The sequence below is a fragment of the Hirundo rustica genome, chromosome 19, assembly GCF_015227805.2.
Source record: "Hirundo rustica isolate bHirRus1 chromosome 19, bHirRus1.pri.v3, whole genome shotgun sequence".
NCBI classification, from domain to species: Eukaryota; Metazoa; Chordata; class Aves; order Passeriformes; family Hirundinidae; genus Hirundo; species Hirundo rustica.
Window position 1 is genome coordinate 3,876,414 of NC_053468.1, and position 20,534 is coordinate 3,896,947.

At 43.9% G+C, this 20,534-nt stretch overlaps 2 protein-coding genes across 4 annotated transcripts in view; one reads left to right on the top strand and one right to left on the bottom strand.

The window, feature by feature from the left end:
* Positions 1 to 156, bottom strand: part of EFCAB5 (EF-hand calcium binding domain 5) — a 32,437-nt gene extending 32,281 nt beyond the window's left edge. The window contains exon 1 of the mRNA XM_040082547.1: positions 74 to 156. The gene's annotated coding sequence lies outside the window, so the exon portion shown is untranslated. The remainder of the gene's footprint in view (positions 1 to 73) is intronic.
* A 3,360-nt stretch (positions 157 to 3,516) lies between these two features.
* SSH2 (slingshot protein phosphatase 2) overlaps positions 3,517 to 20,534 on the top strand; it is a 91,041-nt gene continuing 74,023 nt past the window's right edge. Inside the window, exons 1-2 of one of the 3 annotated variants that reach the window (XM_058422967.1) lie at positions 3,517 to 3,627; positions 13,946 to 14,043. In XM_058422967.1, coding sequence (XP_058278950.1) covers positions 14,032 to 14,043 — 12 coding nt within the window. In that variant the 5' untranslated portion in view covers positions 3,517 to 3,627; positions 13,946 to 14,031. The remainder of the gene's footprint in view (positions 3,628 to 13,945; positions 14,044 to 20,534) is intronic. The other 2 variants (XM_058422968.1, XM_040082174.2) reach the window with 2 other exon arrangements.

Sequence of the window (20,534 nt, forward strand, 5' to 3'; positions counted from 1 at the left end):
GACTATGAATAGCAACAGAGAACATTAAGAGCACAAATAGAGAGAGAATCCACAGGTGCCAGTGACAGGTTACCTTCAGATTCAAGGTTCACAAAGTCCAGAACTGTCTCAAGTCCGTTACCAGCTGAAAGAAGGACTGTATTAACCAGATGTGAGGATCTCAAACATAAAGAGAAATTAATTACAAACTGAATTTAAACATTTTCAGTCTTTCTTTCTTGTGTTGCTTTGAAGCAGCCTTGCAGGAAAGGCACACAAGCACTAATGAGCAGGGAGTGCATGGTGCCATTTTCTCAGACTGCTTTTAAACCTGAATCTAAAGGAATTTGATGAATCCCCTTTCATAATCTCTCCTAGATTCTTTGAAGAATAATATGACAGGGAAAGGAGAAGGCAAAAGACAAACACATCAACAACAGGCATTCTGCACTCATTTACAGGAATGTAAATCAGGTGCCTGTTCAGCAATTCCCTTGGGTTAGGCAAGGCTTCCAGCTGAGAAACTTATGGCAATTTCTGCCAGGAAATGAGGTTTATCTAATGCTGTTTCTTTCTTTGTATTTTATACTGGAAGTGACAAAACCGTTGGATTGCCTACCTGCAGGAAAACTGAACTGGGGCTTTATCTATGGTATTTGTCATTGGAACAGCTGCGAGGTGCTCTGCCCTCTCTTAGTCTCCATTTCATGGGATAGCCTGTAAGAAACCCTGAAACAGAGGAGGTCAACTTTCATGTGAAAAATACTGTAATAAATTGTCATTTCTTCGCTGTTTATTTGAAGGAATGTATCAGAAGGAAATATGATCTTTGCAGTGCATTTCCAAGATGTGTTGAAGTCTAGCATCAATTATGTTAACAAAATGAAGCAGAAAATTAGTGCACAGGAGTAATTTAAAATGAAGCTTTAAACTGGATTGTGCACTTTTTCCTCAAAGCAGTTTGCACATGATTAATTCCTGTTATCTCTTCTCCCAGGAGGGCTTGGTTTTTCCTTTTAGTAATTCAGAATTCTGTTGCTGTTGTGATTAACTTACAAAACTTTTTGAGAATGAAACATAAATTAAAAAAAAAAAAGGTTGTTTTGTTGTTTTTTTTCCCAACCCCCAAACAAGAACATACAACTAGAATTTAGAAGAATGGATCAAAACAGCTCTATTTTTATTTTTCTGGAAGTGGAATCCCGTGGGTTAAGCAAACCTTTAATTGTACCCTATCTAACTTGGCTGTTATCCCTTAATGTTTGTGCTAAGCAAAGTGTATCCTTTTATTATGCCACCAAATACTTGCACTGTTGACAAAATAATAGGCTGAATATGTCATCACACATCACAGATGTTTTGCTGGAATTGCCTCTTCTATCTTTTTTGTTGTTGTTGTTTTTCTGTGTAAGATACATTTTGGGAGCACTCTGTTGTCTTTTGCAACTGATGCCAAGATTATGCAATAAAAGCCCTAACATGTAGTAATAATAAGTTGTGTTAGCCAGGGAAATGTTTGCAGTGTATTAAATAGTCAGTTTTGGAAATGTGTACAAAACCAGCTCATGTACAGCTCCACTTCTTTTAAATGCTACTCCTTGCTGAAGCAGCAGGTGCTGACCACAGTGCTGCCAGCACAGGAAAGAATAAGGCCACAGGCTTCCAGTCTGTTTTTTGTACCAACCCCGATGCTGTGACCACAGCCTGCCCTCTAATTGCTCTTTTCAGTCCCAATACATCTGCCTTATAGCTTCCTCCTCCACATTTAAATTCTGCTGCTAAAAAAACACTGCACATGCAAATTACACCTTTTTAGAGGCTGGAGAACTATCACAATTTGTGGTTGTTGTAGCTAATAACTGATATGTCGGACTTTTAGTGAACTGTAGATAGCAACTCTATTGTTTACCTGTGGTAAATGTTTTTTAAAAGTGTTTGCTGTTCAAATATCCAGAAGATCTACAGGGTATATGAAAACTACACAAAAGTCTACTTTGGAACCTTCTTTAAATAATAATTTCTTGATAGCAATCCCTGCATGACTTGATCAAAATCCAGAATGAAACACCAGTCTCAGGTGAGGGAACTGCTACAGTACTCTAGGAACTTTAATCTTCTAGCAATCCTCTCTATCAATGCAGACATATCTGAACATGAGCTATGTGCCAGAAATCAGCCCTATATTTGCACGTTCAAGACCCTGGCTTGCTGTGCAGCCCACTCTGTAAACTCGGGTTAGTCCAGTTTAGGGAGCCTGTCCTCCATCCCTCATCCTCCATCCTCACCTGTCCACCAGGAGGCAAAACGCCCCATTAGCAAGCCTGACTTCTCCATTGCAGCCAAGCTCAGCTACAGGAGCCTCCCTGATCATTATTTTAACTGGGGAATAACCAAAAGAGAGACCATGTAACTTCTCCAGTTCTTAAATTTACAGGGGAAAAGTGCTGTCAGCCTGAGGAACAGATCGGCGCAGCATCAGCCACGCGCTTAAATGGAATCTGTGGGTTGATACACACTCCTGACAGAGTTTGCTCTGTTTAAGGTTTAGAACAGCTTCTGGTTATCATATGTAATGTTGTCTTTTGATGCCCAAGACGATTCTTGATCCCAGTCACCTCCTTCACATGAATTCTGTAGATTCTTGATCCAAATTACCTCCTTCCCATGAATTCGGTGGCACCAGGCTGAAACTGCAAAGCAAATGAAGTTTAATAGCACTCGACCCTTTGTTTCAGAGCCCCCAAACACCAAGCAGTTCTGCATCTGGGAATGTTTGAATGCTTAAGTAGTTATCACTAGACTTGGTTTTTGGTGTTTTTTGGTGCATTGATGTACAAAGAGGTGTTACATGTTGCTTTCACTGTGATGTTACTGCTGCTCCCTAATCCAAGGAAAAGCTATGTTATGTGACCATTAATGCCAACTTTCACCAGGGGTTGCCATACCCACGATCATGGCTCCCAGTGGGATGGGATTCCACAAACCAGCACCAGCCAGGAGGCACATTGAGGGCGCCCTGCTGACATACATTAATAAAAGCCACCTAGGAGGCTGAGGGGCCGGGGGAGCTGAAACCCCTTCAGCAACCGGAGGAAGAATGCCGGGGCACCCCAGGTCCCTCAGGAACGGGGTGGGGATGCCAGGCCCCCCCTGCCCATTCCAGCTCCCTCAGGGACCGGGAGAAGGATGTCGAGGCCCCCAGCCCATCGCAGCCCCCTCAGGGACCGGGAGAAGGATGTCGGTCCCTCCTGTGCATCGCGGCCCCCTCAGGGACCAGGACCGGGGGTGCCGGGACCCCTCAGGAGCCGCCGGCGCCGCGGGGGTTAACGCGGCGCGGCCGCCAGGGGGCGGCGCCGCGCGCGCGCTAACAGCCGGCGCGTGCGCGCTGGCGCCTCATTGTGCCCGGCCGGCCCGGCCCCGCCGCGCCTCAGTCGGCGAGAGGCCGCGGGCGCGCGCGGAGCTGCAGCCGCTGCCGCCCCCTGCGGCCGCCGCCGCGCCACCTCCGCTCCGCTCCCCTCCCCTGTCCCCGCCATGGAGTGAGGCCCCCGCCGGACGGCCGGACGGGGGGGGCCCCGCCGCGCCTCGATGGCTCTGGTCACGGTGCAGCGCTCGCCTACCCCCAGCGCCACCTCCAGCCCCTGCGCCTCGGTGAGTCCCGGCGGGCACTGAGGGCAGCGCGGCGCTCGGCGGCCGTTGGGGTCCGGCGCGCGGCGCTGCGCATGCGCCACGCCCCCTCCGCCTCACCCCCCGGTGCCGCCGGTGTCCGGGACCCGTGCCGGGGGCGATGCGGGCCCGCGGTGCCCGGGAACGGGGCTCGCACACCCTTGGGCTGTGGCCTGCTGACAGCCGAAGGGATGGGCGGGGGTCCCGGTGCCCCTCAACAGGCCCGGGCTGGGGCAGGGCAGCCCACTCTCGGCCCTGATGGTATCGCAGGGTCCCGGTCATACCCAGCTCCTCTGTGAAGGATGGGGAGGCGCGGGGCTGTTTCTGTAAATACGCCCGGTTTATTCTGTGTTCATTGTATGCGGTGGGAGAGGCGGGAAGCGTGTGTGCAAGCGACCTGACATGGTTGGGGCTCGGGCCGTGCTCAGCTGATCTCATCTGACAGCACCCTCTGGGTATCCCCAGTGCCCGGCTCTGCCTATGCGGGCACCTAAGGTGGTTTTCTCCCCCTTTTTTTCGACCGGTGCATGTTATCTTCACAGGGCTGTGTCAAGCCCAGGAGAGACACAGAGCGGCCAGATTCTAAATCCCTGAGTGAGATGTGCCGCAGGACAGATGTTCCCATCGCTGCCCTGGGTTGGGCAGGCGGCTCTGAAGGCTTCTGCCTTTCCACACTCTTTAAACTTGGGACAGGCTGTCGTTTTGTTTGTTGTTTGTACTTCTCTATTACAAACCCCGGGATGTTAACCCGTTAAGCTGCTACCTACCCCCTGTGTGCCGCTTCTGATGTAGTCAAAGATGAGAATGAAAATAGCTTTGCTTTCGCTTCTGTATGCTTAGTTCTAAGTTAGCATTTATCCTTAAAAAACCTCATGCATTATCACACTGCTGTTACGCCTGGTTTGCAAATGTTTGGAGGAAGAGAATAGTTGAAATCCCAGTTGCTTCCATCCTCAGTGGTGGGGAATGAAAAAGCCAGCTACTCTGAAAATATTTCTTGTTGTGTTAGGTAACCTCTTCTGAAACTAGATCAGCTACTTGACAGGTCCTGCCTGCCCCAATGGCATTTTAGCTGTCAGAACACTTACCTTTTTTTTCGCCCTCTTTCATTCCCATGTCTCTCCTAAGATATGTTTACTTAGCAACACAGATTAATTTCGCTTATACTTACCTGCTATAAATATTAATGTGCTGCATTACTTCAGGGGTTTCTTCCCCCTCTGACTTCTTTACCCTTTCCACTATTCCTTTTCCCATATATTTATAGCATTGAATGCATCTAGTGAGAATAGATAGGTCTCTCTTGGCATCTTCCTTCTTTCTCCCATTTGGATGCATCTTCCTTCTTTCTCCCACTTGGATGCATAGGCCCTCCCTTTGTTAAATATTTTATATATATATGAACAATTAGTTGTGTTCTCTAAAGCTTTTCCATCTGCGACAGCCAGGCTGTTTCCCAACCAATTAAATTGAAACCGTGCTGATATTTGGATACTACTTAGTTGTTAAATATAAAAACTCCCTGTGGAACCTGATAAATCCAGAGATGCAGCCTTGGGTTTATGTGTCTATATTCCCTCTCTCCCATGCCACGGTATGGAGGTGTATTCTGTACCAGAAATAAGTGTGGCATATTCCTGGCCAAGTTTTGGGCCTCGTAATTACTTCTGCTTTCTCAGACTTCTCTTGCAGTATAAAGTGAACTTGATTTTCATCATGATCTTAACTGCTGTTGTTTGAACTTCTGCATTTCCTGTTGCAACTTCCTAACCACACTTCAGGATTGGGCTGCCCTTTTAGCCTCTTAGATAACTGGGGTGGGTTGTTTCTCCCTCCTTCTCATGTGTTAGAGCTCATGTGTGTTCCTCCTTTGCCACAAACTTCTTGTTTCTTAATCGCAACTTTAGTATCATTTCAGATGATTCTCCTTGGTTTATGGGCAGGGCAGACACGTTTTTAGTCCTTAGGAAGGCTTTGTTCCTAAGCCTGCCACACTTGCCATTCTCATGGATCCCTGTCAACTGCATCAGGAGGACTTGATTCTTTCAGCTTTAAGTCATATTGTTTCAACCAACCTGTTGTAAACTGGTAGGAGCTTCCTTTGACTGTCTCCAGGTTACCTCTTTAAATGAAAGCTCATCTTGCTCAATAATTTTATCAGTAGTATAGGGGTCTGTCCTTGCTTTGTCCGAGCAAAGATTATCTGGTAACTGCTGGAACTTAGGTGCTTCAACTTGTGGGCAAGGGAGAAGCATGCCAGTGTGCAAGCATATGGCTATGTCTAATTCTGTTTCCAGGACACTAAGAATTTTGAGAACAGAAATGGATTCTCTTTTTAAATTGCTTGATGTCTTTTTGCTTCAGAGATAAACTTCTCAGACAAGGAGAAAGGGTGAAGTTGGTGTCCTCAGATTGGATTTTTTGCATTAAGTGTGCCCTATAAACTGTTATAATTGGCTCTTATGGATTCAGGGGAATAGCTGATCTGAATAATTCTGAAATTGGATGGCTTTTATTTATAGATTTTTTATCTTGTTCTCATTGCCACAGAGCATCTCATGAGCTTTTTTTTCAGGGTAGTTCATGCAAAGTGTTGATTATACATTTACAGCCCTCTGGTTGCTTGATGGCTTGTAAAATTCCTTTAATTGTCTGTCCAGACTTCTGCTGTTTGTTTTGGCCTTTGGTTATGCAGTCACTCTTGAAAAATAAGACTGCAATCTTCAATCCTTACAGCAGAACAGTTGTCTTCTGATGTGCCATGTTAGCAGAAAGTGGTGGCAGACAGGACTGTGTTACAGTAAAATACAAAGAGGTATTGCCATGAGGTCCGTGGCACTAATGCTGATGTGTTGTTGTTCAAGGCAGTTCTTGGCTGATAATTACCTGTATTGGAAATAATCTATTGAAACTTGGCCTTTTAAAGTATTTTTGATGCACAGTTACAAAACAAACAAACAAAACAAAACAAAACAAAAAAGTATCTGTAATTTCTGGAAAGTGCTATTTTCCTTTTGTTTATTATATCTCTTTCCTGAGAAGTGAAGAAGCTGGGCAGGCAATCTGGCCCTGGCTGCTCTCACAGTTCACTTGTCTTCCCTACCCTGGGGGAGACAATATGCTTTTATTGGAAGGGACCGACTGACCCAAAAAGAGAGGATGTGCTGGGTATATATTATTCTAAAATGCACAGTTTGGGGAAAAAAATATGCTAAAGCAAATTAAAACCTAAACCAATGGACTTCCCCTCCTTAATCCCATGAGAACAGCTTGAGTAGGAAGTAGAGTCCTGGAAATGTGTTTGGGAGTGTCTGTCATGTTGTGCTTGGAAGCTCCTTGCTGGTAGAATGTACAGGAAGTATTTTCTCCACTTCTTTATGGGGAAGCTAAATATAACATTTCTCTACCCCTGGTCCTGTAATTGCTGTTAAACAATGTGGTAACTGTGAGTTTACTTAATCATTGATAAGTCCAGTCTACCTCACATAGAACTTATTTTTTCTATTTTTCTTTTTTAAAAAAAAAATAAATTAAGATCCTGATTGCTGCTGCATGGATAAGGTTATGGAGAGTTGGTTTTTGGAGGGAACTACAATGTAACTGGATGATCAGAAGCTTCTTATGAAATATTTAGTAAAGCTAGGAATGCCTAATATTTAAAGATGCTCTGATCAGTAAAGATCATCTATTGTTTCTTGGTTTTCTCCAGCTGATGTCTTTCAGGTATAGCCAGAGCTCATTCTGGAAACTGAAGTTTTCAGAGGCAGTGGCCCAGAAGAGTGAGCTGATTCCTGCTTTAAGCAAACCCTATAGTGCCCTACAGGTACCTGTTTCCTCTGGTGCCAGCTGTCACCATCTGGGGGATAAAACTGTTTCAGTGGGGTGATCTGTAACTTCCTGTCTTTGAAACAACTTCTGCTGAAAGCCCTGCGAGGGAACCAGGAGGCCTCCCCCTCTTGCTGAGTGTGATGCTGTGTTGTTAAAAGGTGATTTCTCTCCAGCTGGACAAGACCAGGCTGTTGGAGCACAGATAGTTTCTGTGTGTGTAAATGCATTCATGTGAGATGAAACTCTCCTGTTCCTAAAGCATTTTGATGGTTAAACTGTGACAGAGGACCTGTCCTTCTCTGGAATATCTGCTGCCTGTGGTATGCACAATTACCAGGTTTCCTCTAGGATCTGCATGAAATGGAATATCCCCTTAGAGGTGACAACAGTATTTGCAGCTGAGAAGGAGGGTGACAGTGGAATTGGAGCCTCACTGAGAACCATAGAGAAACATTCTTTAAATCTGCAGAGTGCATGAGAAAATCATTATCTTATTTTAAGGGATCTGACTCCTTTTGTAGCATATCTCAATGATAGCTGGATTTCAGTTTTCACCTCTTCAGTGGCACATAAATTCTTGTGTTTTGAAAAGGAGCTTGTAACTTGAAAATGCAAATAGCTTGTGATGCTGTAATGAGTCATTATCTGACCAGTATTGATTCTTGCTGTTTAAGAAGTGAAAATAAGCTGAAAAGGGCAGGGTACGGTAGCATCTATAGCCATTCTAGGAGCAAATGACCTATTTATTTAAGTGGAAAATGCTATTTTGAGCGGAGACTGCCGTCCAGAAAGCACTCTGCTGGAAATGTTTTAGTGTAAGAGAGCTGCCTTTATGCAGGAGTAATGCCTGAGGATTTCCAGTTACTGGAAGAAATCCTGAAAGATCTAAAGCTGCAACTATTCTGTCTTGGGAAATGAAAAAGAAGAAGAAGAAAAAAAAATGAAAATAGCCTTTGGGCTGCTTAGCCAATTGTAGCTGCTCCCTGATCACAGCCTGCAGCTCAAGGTTTCATTCTTCAGTCACAACAAACCACATCCTCCCAGGACCAGCTGAAGCCAGGGGGCTGTTGAAGGCTTTGCAGTCTTTTCGTCTGACTCTTGCCGATGCCATTAGCAAGAAGTACAAATGGAGCTGCTGGTTTGTGACCGGTGCTGCCTTCACGTGAACTGGCCCTGCCACTCAGGAGCATTTAAGCTGGTCATCTGCCTGCTCCAGGTGTTCCAGTTGTTTAGTTCAGCCTCTGAATTAAGGATATCTCCACTCTGTGCCATTGATTTGCCTGAGTGTCCTTTTAATTTGATTATTAGGTAGTGACAGTGAAGCTCATATCTTTTCCATAAAAGGGGAATCTTGGAAGCAGGAGAAGAAAGAGGTGATACCTATTGGAAGTAGTCAGTGATTTAAGCAAGGCACACATTGTTTCTTACCTTTTGGCTGGAAATCGTTCCTCTGGAGTGCTCTGTTTAAAGGGATAAAAAAATTACGAGGGCTAAAAGCCATTTTTGCATTTCTGAGTTGGGCTATATAAATTGATTAAATTACTGTCAACCCAACCATCTGCGAAATGTCTTATCACAATACTGCAATATCGCAGTGTGTGTGTGTGTTCATGTGTTTTAGTCAGCATTTGGGCAGGCTTCTGTATACAGGGGTTTGAATGTGTCAATAGCTTTTTGCCCAAATAGAATTCCTCTGAATATGCATCTTATCAGCATTGCTCATTGCAGGCTGCTCTGGAAGGCCGAAAACGTTGCTGTGAGATGAGTCACACAGTTTAACAGCTTGTTGCTTCCATGGTGAGACGCACCCTTGCTGTGCATGCCAGTGATCATGAAACTCCTGGCAAATGCCCTGTGACGTGAACTCCTTATGGCCCCGGTAAATGGAACGCCCCTGGCACTCGCTGAAACGCATAGTGCTTGTGGCTCCTCGCTGCTGTGGGGTGCACTGCTCCTCCTCCTCTTCCTCCTCCCAAGAGACTCCTGAACTGAGGCTTCATGGAAATAATGAATTTACTGCATTGGTGAGGGCTGTTTCAGGGTGAAATTACTGGGGAACTTAAGGCCACAGTGTAAACTTCTTGCATTGAAGTTTAAAGCCATTAGAGTATTTTATCTGACCTGTTTTGAAAGAACTGTTTTATCAGAGATCATACTGTCCCTGTACTGAGCTCATACCAGAGATCAGGAGGTGGCTTTGATGCTTGAGCTTTCCATTGCTCTGCCAATTGCTGTGCTCCAAGCACAGGAGATCTTGGAGAAGTAAATTCCAGAGATGTTGTCTCAGCAGTTGGACTGCAACTGGTTACTGCATTAAATATCTGAAAAGTGAATTTTAATGTGGAAAGCCAGTCCTGTCCCAGGGAACTGTAGCTGTCCTGTTCTCTGTGGCTGCTACCATGTACTTTCTGTTTTGATGTACAGAACTATTATACTTAAAATTGCAGCAAGAACTTTTAAGACTTGTTCAACTGGCTTGATTTAGCTTCAACAGCTGACATCTGAGAAATGTGTACATTAGGATTCTTCAGAAAAAAATCCTGAAACAAAACATGTCAGGCTTTTCATCTCTACCCTTTTTACACAATGATGAGAGGGAGGGATAGGGCATGTGCCTTGCATGAGTAAAATGCTTTGCTTTCCAAAGGAGAGCTCGTTGATAGTTAGAAGTAGTCTCACCCTTCTGAGTGGTGCAGACCAACCCTTTCACTCAGTCCATCTAAAAATGGAGTTTCCCACAGGTCTCTGAAGCTCCTGGATGGACTGCAGAGAGTCAGCTGATGTCTGTGAGCTTCTTGTACAGTAGCAGGTATCCTTTGGAGCCTGCTGTTCCTTTGCAGTAGTTCTGAGTTTTGGAGCATCTTCAGTGGGATGTCACACTGGAAATTTAGCTCATGAGTTGCTGTGGGGCAGGCAGGGAAGTGACTCAGCTCTCTGACTTACAGAGCTAAACCTAGGTTCAAGAGAAAATGCTAGGTGATGAGATAAAGGTGTTTCTGGAAAAGGATTTATTAATTTTCTGTTCTTCTTTGTTTCTGTTGTTGTCTTTCTGTTTTTGTTTTCCTTTCCGAAGTCCTCCTCAACAGTTTTAAATACTTTAAAGGCAAACAGCTCTGGGCAAGTTTCTCAGAGATGCTGTAACCACTGCATTTAAATACAGTGCTTCAAGATGTGGTAGGAAACAGCTACCTAGGTGCTGTATTGTCTTCCTGAGTGAAGTGCAAACCTTGAAATGACAGCCCTCCCCTTTGCCCTTTCACATGTCAGAATGGTTGACAACGATTTAATTCACTCTCTGAACAAATATTTTCCTTATGTAACATCTAGTGAGTTTCGTTACTGGGAGTTTGTTCTGTTGTTTTTTTGGTTTTTTTTCAGCTGAGTTGTGCTTACGTGGGGGACCGAGCTTGTGATTTCAGAAAGTGAAGTGAGACAGGACAACTTAGACCACTTTGTTCTTTGTGGTGTTTCTTCCTCCTTGGTAGTATTTTGGTTCAGCAGCAGTTAATAAAATGTGTAAGCCTGAATTCCACCTCTTAATGAATCTTGAGACTGCAGCTACCCCTGTAGTGTGGGTCGAGTTTAATATTGCATAAACTTGTCAGTACAGTTGCACATGGGAATCAAATATTAATATATTATCTCTTGCTTTTAGTGTTTGCCTGCCGGGGCGTCCCTCAGCACTTTGCTGTGTGGCTGCCTTGGTTCTGGGAGGGAATTGTCCTTCTGTGCAGCTTCTGCTCTGCCCCTGAATCTCAAATAAGAGATGATCAGGGAAAACCAATATGAGCAGAGCATATTTTCAACCTCCTTCCCAAAAGCTGGCCATAGTTGTAGGATACTTTAAGGCAAGGGAGGTATTAGTAGTTAACGTTTATAGTATGACTGGAATAGAGTTTGCACAGTCTCAGTGGGTGAAGTGAATATTTTTCACATACACTTTACAGATCCCTGGTTTCGACTTGTGCTTCATGCTGCAAAGATAACAACTGTGCCACACGCTTCTGCAACCCACACTTCTGATCATTGAAGTGGAATTTTTCTCCTTTACACATAAACCAGAAACTGCTCTGGTGGGGAGGAAGCTCTTTTTAACTTAGATCTGTTTGTGTTGACCATACATGGCTGAGATGGTTATGTTGGAGCAGTTTCTATCTGCTTCTCGTATGACTGAGAAAGTTCAGACTTGACTTTGCCTTGAGGAGAAGGGAAAAGTTTGAGAACATTTTTTTTAGTATTTGAGAAGATGGCATGAGCCAAAATAAATTTTTAAGCTTGAGCACTTGCTCGCATCTTGGTCCTGAATTTGAGAAGTGCCCCATTAAAAAAGTAAAGTAATAAAAAACCCAACAAAACCAAAGCTAAACAGCCCCCTCCCTGCAAACAGCCCCACAAAACCCAACCCCAAATTACTCAGCTTGTTTAAAATTTAAACTAGCAAGTTTGATTTTAGGACAGATGAGCACAGAATGCCTTGAGCCAAAGGGAGTACATGACAGAGACAGCTTGAGGTGAGAAGCTATCTGTGCGTGTCAGAATTTCATTTGCTCGCTGGGAAGTGGAACATCCAGAACATACTTCACCCTCCTTCACTTCGCTTTGGTGGTGAACATGCTCTGCATATGCTGTGGGAGATGCTGAACAACCCTGAAGGGTGAGAGATGCCAGCAGGGTTTTAGTGTAGACTCTTCTCTCGGGGCAGATGGGGAGTGATTTCCTGCCTGAGTGCTGATAGTTTGTCTAACGTGCAGCGTTGCTCTTCGTGGCTTGGCACAGGTTCAGTGCTCTGTGTGGTGTGGAAGCACGCTGTGTAAAACCTGAGAACTTCCTGCTGTGATAAGGAACCAACAGTTCTTCCAACAGGTGCAGTCTTTAGCTGCAGTCCTGAAGATGTAACACAAATGTTTGCTGTCATGAGCCTTCAATACTGTCAATCTCAAACTGAGTCTGGCCTGAACAGTTCAGAAGGCGGAGCTTTGCTTTTTGCCTTGCACTGCTATGATAAGAGAATTAGGAGGGGAAGCTGTGTTCAAGAATCTCTAATCCGTGATGGTGGCCGTGACTGAAATGAATAATCTTATTTTAAAGGGTGCTCTAAACCACTAAAGCGTTATAAATATTAATTTTGTTCATTTGTTTCCTAAGAAAAGGCTTTTATTCATTAAATCGCTATTTATTCATTAACCTGACAAACTAATAGCAAGCTCTCTTCGTTCAGTGTATGCATGTGCCATATCACAATTCTGCTTGTCACCATAATAAGAACTTCATTCATCTGCCTTAAAATGTCATTGATAACAGCCTGGCAGTGGCCCAGCTTGGAGCAAGTTAACTACAAAAGGCTGCATTGTAAACCTTTCTAAGAGTACATGCTACATTAAGTCTAAAATTTAAAAAAAAAAAAAAAAAAAGAGAGAGAGAAAGGGAGAAATGTGCAGGCTGGTCCGAGCATCATACATCTGCCAAATATCTTCAAACCTCTGAAAAAAAAATGGAATTCTGTATGGAGGAATTCTGGCTGCAGATGGATTTGTTTGGAATGAAGGATGCATTCTGCTTGCTTTAAAATCTTTGGGGTACACTGAATTTATAAGCCTCATCTTTAAATGAGAGGGAATGCCTTGCTGAACCACAAGCAGCTAAATAAGAGCTTGGACATGGAAGGATCTTGTTATTTCCTTTAGTCTCGTCTTTCTGTGACTGGGATAAAAGCTACAATCTGAAAATAGTCACATGCCTCTGGAGTTAACTGCTAGCAATACTGTGAGGGTTTTTTTGTTATAGAAACCTTCCCTGACCCCATCTGTAGCCTGTGCACCAAACCTATTTATCCACCCGTAAGTTAACAGAGTACAAGGAGGGTCTATCACACATTGAAGTTCAAGTATCTAGCCTCTGCCAACTCCTCTGGAGAGACCTGAGCTGCTCTTTACTCTGCAATCCTGTGTATGGGGCTTCACGTTCATGGAGGTTTAGGGCTTCCTGCCTTTGACTCTCCTGCTCTTAAAACTATTACAAATGAAATCAGTAGCCTGAGCGAGGGTGAACTGTTCTGTCTGTGAAACCAATGCAGAGTTTGTGAACTTTATGGGGAGAAGCTCCCAGGGATTTTTAAAATGGGCTGTGTCCTGTGCTGCATGTGAGGGCTGTGGGGTTTGGTACAGCCCCTGACTAACCTAGGCGGTCTCGCTGAACAATTTAACAGCTGAGTTGACCATGAAGCTTTAACACATCTTCATCCAAGGTCTTGTGGGAGCACTCTAAGCACGAATTAAACACCATGGTTCTCATCCTACACTCCAGACATGGCAAAGGCTCAGGCACTGTGGGGAAGGGCTTGCTCACAACTGATGGGCTTACAGTCGGATTTCTTAACTGGAACAGGGACTGCAAGAGTCTTTAAAAACTAAGAACCCAAACCCTGCAATTTCATGCTGCTTCACTTCTGTGGTTTTTGTTTTGTCTCTTTCTTAAGTATAGTGTATGGACAGCGCCATGGGTTAGGGAGCACTTCAGCTTCATCTTCAGAGACTTTTCGTATGTAGCCTTCTGCTGAAGTCAATGGGTGTGGAGGTAAGCTGTGCCGAGTGCTTTCTGACAACATCACTGCCACCCACTCTGCAGCCTGATGCACACAGCACTCCTTGTATTTGAGCATTGTTTTTCTCCAAAAAAGTCGCATGCGGTTGCACAATAAAGACACGGCTTATTTGTGTAATGCAAATCTGTTCCTGCTTGTTGGTACAAAGTGCAAGCAGCGAGCATCAAAGTGCGGAGACTTCACAGATCCTGCATGAACACTTGCCACTGAACTTCGGTGACATCCTGCATTATGTCAGAATAAAAGATGACATCACAGTTGGTCTGTGAGTGAATGGGATTTGAACTCAGGGTTGAATGTTGCTGCCTGGAGCTTTTGCGCTACTGATGTTCAACACCCTTTGCTCTGCTACTGTTTGTTTATGTATTTTTACAGCTGCTGAGTTTAGTTTCTCAAAGGTTAATTATTTTATCAGGAGCCAGTCAGAATCAGTTTCCTGTTTCCTTGTCTTTCTGTTGATTTCCTTTTCTGTTGAAACACAACTTTCTCTGTTGAAACAACTCAGTTGCTGCACTCTTCAGTTTCCGTCAAGTGACTTGAAGTGTCTGAAATGGCCTGATATTCTCACAGAGATATTGACAGTGGGGTCTGCTGGCTAAATTGTTGTGATAAAACAAAAATTCATTGGTTGATGCTGTTGAAATCCGCTGACTTTTCTATGCTCCTAATAGAAGGCTTTAAAATACCCAGCTGCAGACTGATCCTCTCCAAGCATGTGACACTGACATCAGTCCTAGAAGTGAGGCATTGAACTGCCTCCAAAAATGAGCTCATCGGGTAATTTTCAATGCACCAATTTAACAAAATATTAATTAATTTGATTACGTGGTCACCTGTACATACTGTTTGAAAGATGGGATTCATTCCAATTTTAGTTTCTACTGTTCCCGTACTGGTATTATAAAGACCCTGTTCATATAATACTGTGTTCCCACTGTATGCTGGTACCTGGGCTTTGCAGAGCCTATCTCAAATTGCCACTAATTTGCTCAAAACTTGGCAGTTTCTTGACTTTTCTTCTCCCTACGTTCCTCCCAATAAGCTGCAGGGAGTAAGACAAGATTCTCTTGTCACACCATCTGTCTAAAGCGACTCATAAAACTTGCTTAATTTTCTTGTGACTCCCTAGACTTTTTTAAATGGCTGTGTAATAACACAGCCATGTGCTTTCCCAGAAGTTTGAGTGGTGGTCCATCTTCATCTTGACCTGCCTGACACCAAAGCTGGGTGACCATAATGAGATTAAACCCTGGCAGAATGGCCCTGGAGGTTTCCTCCCCTCCTGGAGCTTGAGGTCACCAGTAACTGCAAACTTCCTCTTACAGCCCACACAAAGAGCGTAGATTTGGGCAACATTGGACTGATGATAACCCCAAACGCTTGCCTGTTATTTTATAAACTTGAAGAAATTTTGTATTTACCTTTAATTACAGTAATAGCACATTCTAGATGCAACTGTCCAAGCACATCAACATGTGTCTGATTATTTATTTATTTGAAACGTGGGCATGAGAGAAACAGTTCGTTAGAAGGGTTCGTGTGCGTTTGTGCAGAAACAGTTTTGTCTTCCTCCCCCCACCCAGTATTTTCTGCCTGTTAACTGCACATTGCAGGATTGTTAGTTTTGGATTCTGTTTCCCTCTGAATAAGTCTTTATGGAGCTGCCCATAATGTTGCTCTTTTCTTTCAAGAAACGCTGCTGCTAACTTAAGACAGAGGAAGACGCTGAGTGTTACAGGGCTGTAACGATGCCTGAATTGCAAACTGTTGTGCAACTAAAGAATGGTATTGTGCAAAACAGAATGGAAAAACTGCTGCTGATGAGCACAGAGAGTTGAGGCAATGAGAAGCCCTGCTTAGAGAGCAAGAGGAGAAGCTGGGTTTGAAGAACAAGGAGTAGAAAACAAGATAGGAAGGCTCTGTTCCTGCAAGAGTAAATGATTCCTTAGAGCTGCCAAGGAGGCAGTTTGATGTGAACTCTGTGCAAAGTTCAGTGGAGAGCGTGCTCCAGTGTCCCGGGCGATACTGCTTCTTCCTCCTTCTTGTTTACGAGAAGCTGGCATGATTTCAGAATAAACTTCTGAAGCATCCTTGGTGGGAGAAGAATTGGAATGACAAAATACTTCTTTGCATCTAGAATGTTACTGTTACAGCAGTAACTGTTGAAGCTGGCTGAGTGGCTGCTGCCTGGTTTTGGTTAATGTCAGGAATTGTGCTGGTGGGAAGCGAGTCCTGGGGTGGGACTGTGCAGTCCCCGTTGTGCCTCAGCACAGTTCTCAGCATATTTCAGATGCTGCCTCTGCAAAACGATGAAATAAACTTCCTCTTTTCCCAGTAAGATGCCTGTGGTACACGCATCGTGGAATTGTTTTTGTCCATCTTTATTTAACAGTAACAAGGATTGTGCAGAAAACATGCAGGGCATGGAGATAGAGAGCTGAGCCTCGTCTATCTGCTGCTGAAGGGTGGGAGGAGGTAGGGAAGCATGGAAAAGAGGAAAACAGCTTTGCCTGTGCCTGTTTTGATGCTGAAGAGCTCTTCCCAGTGATCTGAGAAGGGGGTGGGGAGAGAACCAGATGCTCTTAGGAAGTTCATACCATTGTTAATAATGTAATTCACAGATGGCGGTGAAGGCCTTGAAGAGGCTTTCATGCAGTACTTACGCTCTGTAACAGATCATCACATAAGGGCTCACAAATAGAGATGACTTAATCCCAAGGATGAGTCTACAGTGATCTGTTTGATGGTAGGTCTGCGGATCACTGCAACCTGTTTAAACGGTTAAGAGCCTTCAGGATCCCTGGATGCTGAGCACTAGAATTGGACCAATCTGTAATTAAATTGTCAGGATAAAATGTTCATATAGCTTTGAGACTTTTCCAATGAAAATGGCTCTCGAAATTAAAAAACAGATTCCTTTGTCCTGGTGCAGAAATCAATACAGGTAAAGCGTGAACATCAGTTTGTACAATGACATCTTCTTCAGAGGCAGTTCTGCTTTTATTTCCTTTTATTTGCTTGGAGCTGGAAGCAGAGCTTGTGTGTGTTCTCTGAGTAACTGTCAATACTTTGTGAGTTAGCTAAGGAGGATTGTGCCTTGCATGTCCTCCTGTTGAAAAAGAAGTCACTCATACCAAACAAACAGGCTGCTGGTTTTCAGACATGTAGAATCAGAAAAGATTTAGCTCATGTGCTTGCAATAAAATTCAATATTTGTATGTTTGTGAGAGGCTTATTGATAAGATCTTCGCTGGGTGCTGGTCAACTTTTTTATTTGCTGTAAGCCATGTAACTACAAGTATTAGCAGGGACTTGTAAGCAATACTGGCTTGCACGGGTAGCACTAGAAATCAAAAGTTTCAAATAACATGAGAACTGATCTTGGCTTTGTTGTTTGTTGCTGTCTTTTCAACTGCAGCTTCTCCTTTTCTAAGAGACATTCCCATTGTGGGGTTTATTATTATTATCAACTTCTTCAAGTTTAAATTGAGTTTAGTAAATTGACTTCTTGTGATGTTTGTCATGTGATGGTTCATGAGCTCTGAAGAATGTGCTCCTGTGACTTCAGCCATGTATTTGCCCGTACCAATGCAGGCTGTATCATGTGTTCTTGTTGGTCTTGCATTTTGAACTAAGTAGTGGAGGGGGTTGGGAGGGAAAAAAAAAAAAGAAAATGAGAGGAACTAATTCAGGGCTAAGCTATCAGAAATTCTCAGACTGCTTAATTTGTGAGCTTGTTCCCTAGTTAAATGCAACCTAGGATTTTCTGCCTCTTCCATAGTTTCACAGAAGTGTTTTCTGCATTAGAAGCTGAGTTTTTCTCTTACTATTCTTGTTAAAAACCAGGAAAACCCAATGCTTTGGTAAAAAAATATCTTGACGACTTGGGGAAAGGGATTTTTTTAATCCTTGGTGGGTGGGTGTGCTTTAACTGAGAAAGTTAGAAACTGTCTTTCTGATCCACATTTTTTGCATATATGAACTGTAAAGTAATATCTTTATTACCGCTGTAAAATGATCAAAGTTGAAATGACTGCATCTGTGCCAAGAATTTTTGGTTTCTCCACAATGGCCAAAGTTTTGGAGGACTAAAATTGCTGTCAGTGAGTCTCCAGCTCCTTGTCCCACTGCCTGCCTGTGGTGTCTGTGTCCAGTGGAAGCAGAGCCCTCCCAGAACCGAGGACTCACAAGGTCAGAATTCATGTTAGGTTTGTTTTAAGCAGCACTTTCCAGCACTGGGCATCCTTCTGTTTATTTTCCCGACACCGTGTAATGCTTTTTTCATTTATATATACACATACATACACATATACATACTTATATGTATGTGTTGCTGCTGCTGTTCAATCCTCTGCATTTGTCTAAATCATGTTTGAGCAGATCTGTACTTTATACAGTTCCCATACTATGGGGGTTTTTGTAGTTTTTATATCTGCATGGGCTAAGCATTTCTTTAGATTTGAATCCAGCATTAAAGTAACATTGGTTTAATACAATGTTTTTATATCACCTTTTTTCCTCCAAGCTGGATTTTATTTTCAGCTCTGACTCTCATATATTTGCTGCATGATTTGAGACTTTTTGCTTGCTCTTCACATTATTTAAAAAAAAAAAAAAATCAACCCACACACAAAACTCTGTTTTCCTTAGCTCATACAGTATTTCCACTTGGCTCAGGAGATGTGGATTTGTGAGCTGAGGGAATCCTCGTTTGGCTGGTCACCCAAGCTTTCTTCAAGAGTATTAGAAGGATCTACAGCTTAAGTTCATCAGAGAGCTGACCTGCTCTGGTTTTAATGAGATTTATTATACCTGTACCTGTTGGATTCTGTGGTTTTGATCTTCAGAATGATCTGAATAAACCTTTTAGTGAAAGCAAAACTGTGCACAGAAAACTGGCTCTACTCAATCTGCCCCGTGTTAGGATTTTTGATTTTTGGAATTAAAATAATATCCACTGTGGCATTGGCATGGAACTTCTGTGTGGTGTTTGGCAAAATGCTTGTATCCATGCTTCTCTCCTTAACTCCTCCAGTCCCCCTCTCAGAAAACCACACTGATCAAACCCTGATATCGCAGTCCAGGCTTGGAGAGGGTGGAAGAAAGCAAATCTGGATGTAGGAGTTGATGGATGATTGTGTGTGGATGTTACGGATACAGCTGCATTCCTAACACATGCAGGAGAGATTGGGAGGGGTCGGTGTTGGCCGAACGTAAATGTGTATTTTCCCTAAAAACTGCCTTTGCTTTTCATGAAAGCTCAACAGCATTTAATGATTTGAGTTTTGCTAGTTTAAAAAACCTGAGAGTTCTCAATTTGCTCCAAAATGAGTTCCTGTGAACTTTCAGCTTGTCAAATATCTGTGATCCTCCAGGGCTTGGAAGGGGATCCAGAGGCACTGGAGGGGTATAGCTGTGCACTGGGTATGGTCGAGAGAAGGCAGCGCTGCGGAGCAACGCGAGCAGGGAGAGCAGTGTCTGGAATGAGAGTATCTGGGTCAGCCTCCTCCGGAGCTGCAGGACACGTGAGATGCTGCTCTAGTCTGGTTTAACTTCTTTCAGTTTGGGGACTTCCACAGAGGTTTAACGCAGCTCTAGAAGATGCAGGTTGACAGGACTGCAGCAGAGGTGGCCAATGAACACAGAGATTTGACTTGTTCCATCAAGATTTGGCAAGCCTGATGACTGGGTGATCTCTGGAGCCGTGAAGAAGAATGTGGCCTGTCAGTAAAGAACTCATCAACTTCCCTGTGCTGGCGCTGGGACTTCGGACATGCAGCACTCGAGTCTGAGACAAATGCATTGCTGGGTGTAACGCCTTTCCTTTTTTTTTTATTTGTACCTATTAATGGAAGCAGAGAGCATAATGTAATCTTAAAATAGCTCCTCCGTGAATGCAGAAACATTCCACTTCTGACTAATTGGCCATTCAGAATGAGCATTTAAATATGCACCAGAGACTGAGCGGCGGCTTTCCATATCCGCGTGAATGGAGTTGGAAACGTGCTGCACTGCAGAGTTGTGCAAGCTCCTTGCTTTGTCCCCGTACCCCACACTCCTCCCTCGGTGTTACTGCTTTACCCTGAGAGGCAGAATGCATGTCCTGCTTGCTGTCTCTTTGGTTAGGCAGCAAGCTGAGGGGGCTGTTCATTTTCTCTACTCTCGAGACTGAGGATCTTGGAAGCACTAGGCTGATAAACAGCCCTCAAAACGAGATTTCTCTTTCTCTTGATTGTGAATGACCAGGAACACAAAGAGCTTATGGTCCAAGTCCTGGCTCCAGTGCATGGCTTGGAGAGCTTGGCGCACACCAGGGAGCCCATGTGCAGTGTTTTGACTCTGGCAGGCAGTGCCTGCTGCCCCAGAGTGTCTGGGCCAGTGTCACAATGAGAATAAGACACACAGCTACACGTGGGGGCTGCGAGGGCAGGATCGATGTGGTCAGTTGTGTCACTGACCTAAA